At 31.7% G+C, this 4,699-nt stretch overlaps 1 protein-coding gene across 2 annotated transcripts; it reads left to right on the top strand.

The window, feature by feature from the left end:
- The first annotated feature begins 262 nt into the window (after nucleotides 1-262).
- On the top strand, nucleotides 263-2,906 carry LOC108346959 (reticulon-like protein B12). 2 transcript variants are annotated; one of them, XM_017586036.2, is made up of 5 exons: nucleotides 263-696; nucleotides 817-927; nucleotides 1,185-1,365; nucleotides 2,186-2,397; nucleotides 2,527-2,906. In XM_017586036.2, the coding sequence occupies exons 2-5, from the start codon at nucleotides 861-863 to the stop codon at nucleotides 2,694-2,696; spliced, it is 630 nt and encodes a 209-aa protein (XP_017441525.1). In that variant the 5' UTR covers nucleotides 263-696; nucleotides 817-860; the 3' UTR covers nucleotides 2,697-2,906. The 2 variants fall into 2 exon arrangements, with proteins under 2 accessions (XP_017441525.1, XP_017441524.1); XM_017586035.2 differs by having other exon boundaries at nucleotides 264-710.
- Nucleotides 2,907-4,699: the final 1,793 nt, after the last annotated feature.

The raw sequence follows: 4,699 nt of genomic DNA, 5'->3' as shown, positions 1-4,699 counted from the left end.
TTATTACTTTTATGTAATCAGTGTTATTATTAAAATTATAATGACACGAAGTATATTTTATTGGTAAAAAATTAGAAAGTTATTTTTATCTGCAGCAAGTTTGATTTGAAATTATTTTAAATTAAATAGAATTAATTACATAATTATTTGTTTTATTTAAAGTCTTAGCCAATGGGAAAAGAGCCTAATTGCTTTTAAAGGAAGCAGGATTAAATGATTAAAAATATGGTTAATCTTTCAAACTAAGTGCTTGATTAAGTTTGTGTTAGATGAAATTGATGGATTCATAATTCACCTACTCCAAGTGGGTAATCTAAGAATCAGTTTCTATCTATGAGATGAGAGAGAGAGAGAGAGGGAAAAATTACACTGAACAGGACAACAGAATGGTTTGTATGAAATGGATGGATCAAGAAGGAAGATGGTAAATTTGATAGCTTAGAGTGGAAAGTGAATGAGATCAACACAACATCCATCATCCTTTGATTTCTTTATTGTTTTTTTTTTCTGTTGTATTGTGTTGGGGATTGGGGGTGGAGTTGGAAGTAGTGGAGCACTGTTCTGTGAGAGTGAAAAGCAAAGAATGGCACTTCACTTTTAGGCTGTAATCTGAGACATCCAGCCCCAGCTTCTAATTTCCATCATCCTTACAAAACAGATAATTTTGGGTCCACTCTAACAATACAATTCAAAAAAGTGAGTACGTATAGGTAAGGTGAAAAATTGAATAAAATTATAAAAGTTAGACATAGTTGATGTTCACTGCTTTTTCTTTTCAGTGGATCATCTCAAAGCTCTTTTCTTTTTTGGTCACAGATCCCTTGCTGGGTTCAAGTTTCTCACTTTGGCTTCTCCCCAAAATGGGTTCCTCAGATCGATTGTTCAATCGGCAAAGAACTCTCCATGAGATCCTTGGTGGGGGTCAAGGTATGAAATTTTTGTTTCTGATTAGTTTTTATTCAATGTCTTTATTGGTGATTTGCGTTGATCAGTGTTTTTGTTTATGTTCATTTTGGTATTATTTGATTCAACAGTGGCATAGATTTATGGGCTGTGCTTTGTTTTCATTTTTTGTTTGCTTTTGGTACCAATGTGAAAAGGGTCAGGACCAGAAGAACAGAATGAGTTCATAATTGATCATGATCTTTGAATCTTTGCTGAATCAATGCCATTGTTCAATGCAGTTGCAGATTTAATACTGTGGAGACGGAAGAACCAAACGATGGGGATATTGTTGGTGACACTAGCTGTTTGGGTTGTGTTTGAAAGATCTGGTTATACTCTTCTGTCTCTTGTTTCCAATGTTTTCCTCCTCCTCATTGTCATTCTTTTCCTTTGGGCCAAGTCAGCTGCGATTCTCAACAGGTAACAGTTCTGCAAATTATCCTTCTGAATGTTCTTCACTTGGATCTTCTTGTGTGTGCTTTTCTAAACTCTGAAATGTGATAGAATGTAAAAGCATGTTGTAGATCATTGATTGCTCAAATTATGATTATTTGTTCTAATCTGGAATTGTTTCTTCAAAGTATTGTTTATAATGTATATGATTCAAGGCATTTGAAAGACAAATGCTGGTATGGTTTACTTGTTGAAATGGTATAACATGTATGCTGTAACTGAGCTGCTGTAATTAAGAAATATAAAAAATTGTTTGAAAACTAAATGCTGTCTGTAATATGGTGATGTATGTTTGTCTGTGCAGAACACTTTTGTACTCGTAGTGTTCAAAGGGTCACATTTTATCTGCAGTTTTGATTATGATTGTGCCTATTGAAAACCATTTTTAATTTTCATTAATCATCATTGTGTTTTTGGCGTGAGATCAAGTCAAAAGGAAATTCATGACTCATTCAAATTGAAACATTTTTCATATTCAAAACGTGGATCTGATACTTCAAAAACTAAATCAAACATGTCATTTTTCACGAGTCTAGTCCAGATTCTCTGCTAGTTTTTTTGTGTTGTTCTTGTACTGAGTTTCCAAAATACACTGATGTTAGTATTTCAAAACATTAAAATAAGTGTACATCGGTATGTTTTAAAGTGCATGGCAAAGAGACAAGACTACAAACTCAGCAGAGAATCCAAATTCCATTTAATTTGCGTTTTTCAGAAGTGATTAATTGCACATGGTGTTAGACAGAAGGTATATAAGCAGGTTAATCTGTAATTTTTCTTTTGACAGACCTGCACCACCTCTACCACAGTTGCATCTGTCAGAGGAAATAGCAAACGAAGTGACAGCTTTTATCCGCACAAGAGTTAATGATTTGTTATCAGTTTCTCAAGATATTGCCCTTGGTAAAGACTCAAAGCTGTTCTTGAAAGTAGCTGCATACCTCTGGCTAATTTCCATTATTGGTGGCTTCACCGATTTCCTTACCCTGGCATATACCAGTAAGTTTCTGAGCATCATGTGATCAAAAGATAGATTCAACTCACTATTGATTGATCTCCAGTTTTTGAAAATTAACTAGTAAGTGAATGGAAAGTGACTTTGTTGTTGTTGTGGTTTGGTTGTGGCAGGTCTTTTTATTGTTCTTACAGTACCAGCAATCTATGAAAGATATGAAGTATACATAGACATGTATATTTTGAAGGGTTACAGAAAACTGTGCTTTTTACATGTGAAAATAAATGAGAAATACGTCAGAAGAGTCCACAACTGGATTCTGGAGAAGAAAAAGCTGAGCTGAGTTTGTTTTCTCACAGGTTTTTTGTTCATTTCTTTTGTCACTCTTCTACAACATTTCTTACAGGGACACTGGTGAGATTGTAATTGTGAGTTTGAGGGACAATAGTGATCATCTCTCCCCAAAATGAGAGTCTTCTTCCTTTTGCATTTTCCATCTTCAATGATGGATCTTTTTTTGGTACATAATGAAGAACCTCTTAAGTTGGACTTGTTCATGTAGTCCACTGAGTATTTAAGATTTCTTCTTAGGATAACAGAGATAACATATAGGTGCTGCTATCAATTATTCCTAAGATAAAATGTGTTTTTAGCAAGTATTTGCACATGTAATATAGCTACAACTATCATTGCACTTATTTGCAGATTTTTGCGACATTCGCTCAACAATTTAGCACACCAAGTAAGATTTTTCCAATTCTTTAAAAGTTTCGCATGGAACTATAGTATGGAATACATATCTAATGATATTCATAATTTTTTTATACTCATTTGATATGCTTAGCTTTTTTTTTTACAAATACAAAAGTTTATTTTTTATGATATTTTATCCTTATAATGTTTTCAAATAAATATAATATCTTTCAAAGTATCATTATTCTTTTGCCAATTAATGAGTTAGTATAACATTCTAATTTTCATAGTATTTCATTACTATTAGAATTCATTACATCTTTAATAATACAAAACACTTAACTCAAACAAAGTATATAAGATGTTGTTACAATTATAACTTATAATAGCAATATATATATATATATATATATATATATATATATATATATATATATATATATATATATATAATATCCTGATTACTAAGAAAGATTACATTGAATCAAGAGTAGTGTAAAATCAAGGAAAATGCAACAAAATTTTCTACTCTATACTTCAATTCCATCTTCTTGTAGAAATTGCTTACTAGAGACATCATCTTTTGCTCCTGTCATTAAAGTGATCACTGTAGAAAAAAAGAAACAAATATGCAAACAAACACAAAGAAGAAAATGGTAGGATAAAGTATAAAAAACAATCATATATCAAGTTTATAGAAGTAGACGTATAACACAAATAAATCAATACATCTTAAGACATACAATCATTTTCTCTAGATTTGACCATTTGGATACATGTATTGATATTGAACTCTAGGAGCTTTACACTTGGAGGTGGTGCACCAACAACAACAACTCATTCACACAAACTATCACATTATGAGGTTAATTCGTCAAACATCTATGATTAATAAATGACTATTAGACTAACGACCTCTTGCTACTCTCAACGACATAAATATCATCCTCTTCTATCAATAAATACACTATAAAAAACAAACAAAGTCCAACAACTCCATAATTTTCAAAACAATTACTCTACAATCAAATCTACAACAAACAAAATAATGATTTAACATATCAATGAAACAATAAAATATTATATTTACAAAAATAAACATTACAAACTTACAAGTTTGGTTGGCTTGGAGTCTGCAAGTGTTGTGCCTCCAACGACAGTTTGTTTTCTTCGGAACCATTCAACAAATGTCCAAAAAACAATGCAAGATTTTGTGCCTGCAAAACAACATAGTCCCTTTCACTATCCAAACTACTAAACAAATTTATAATTACAAAGTAGACATCAATTACTACACATACAATAACATTGTCAGTCTTTTTTTGTTCTTTTCTTTTATGCCCAAAAGAGTCCTGTGCAAACATTTGCAGTGATGGAATCTTCACAACATATCACCACTAATGGCCGTCACAGATAGTTGGGACAAACAATTACAAAAAACAAAATGTGTCAAGAAATGTACAAAAAAACCATCAACATAGTCTTAAAGTACATTGTATGAAATCTGATTACACTAACAAATTTGGCTTTAAAAATGTCATCAAATCGAATGATATCGGACTGGAAGTAGTTAGAGTACTCATTCAATGTCCAAACTTTGCAATTAATATTTTTCTTTCTTCAGTCAATTAAAACATGAGTCTGCAAGAAAAT

This window comes from Vigna angularis, chromosome 9 (assembly GCF_016808095.1).
Source record: "Vigna angularis cultivar LongXiaoDou No.4 chromosome 9, ASM1680809v1, whole genome shotgun sequence".
Taxonomy (NCBI): Eukaryota; Viridiplantae; Streptophyta; class Magnoliopsida; order Fabales; family Fabaceae; genus Vigna; species Vigna angularis.
The sequence above is the reverse complement of the archived record's forward strand: the minus strand, read 5'-3'. Positions and strand labels throughout refer to the sequence as shown.

Bases quoted from the DNA above. Each gene is read 5' to 3' on its own strand.
- LOC108346959 (XM_017586036.2), top strand. From the start codon at position 861: ATGGGTTCCTCAGATCGATTGTTCAATCGGCAAAGAACTCTCCATGAG. The intron at 1,366-2,185 runs GTAACAGTTCTG...TTCTTTTGACAG, and splicing joins TCAGCTGCGATTCTCAACAG to ACCTGCACCACCTCTACCAC. The intron at 2,398-2,526 runs GTAAGTTTCTGA...TGGTTGTGGCAG, and splicing joins CCTTACCCTGGCATATACCA to GTCTTTTTATTGTTCTTACA.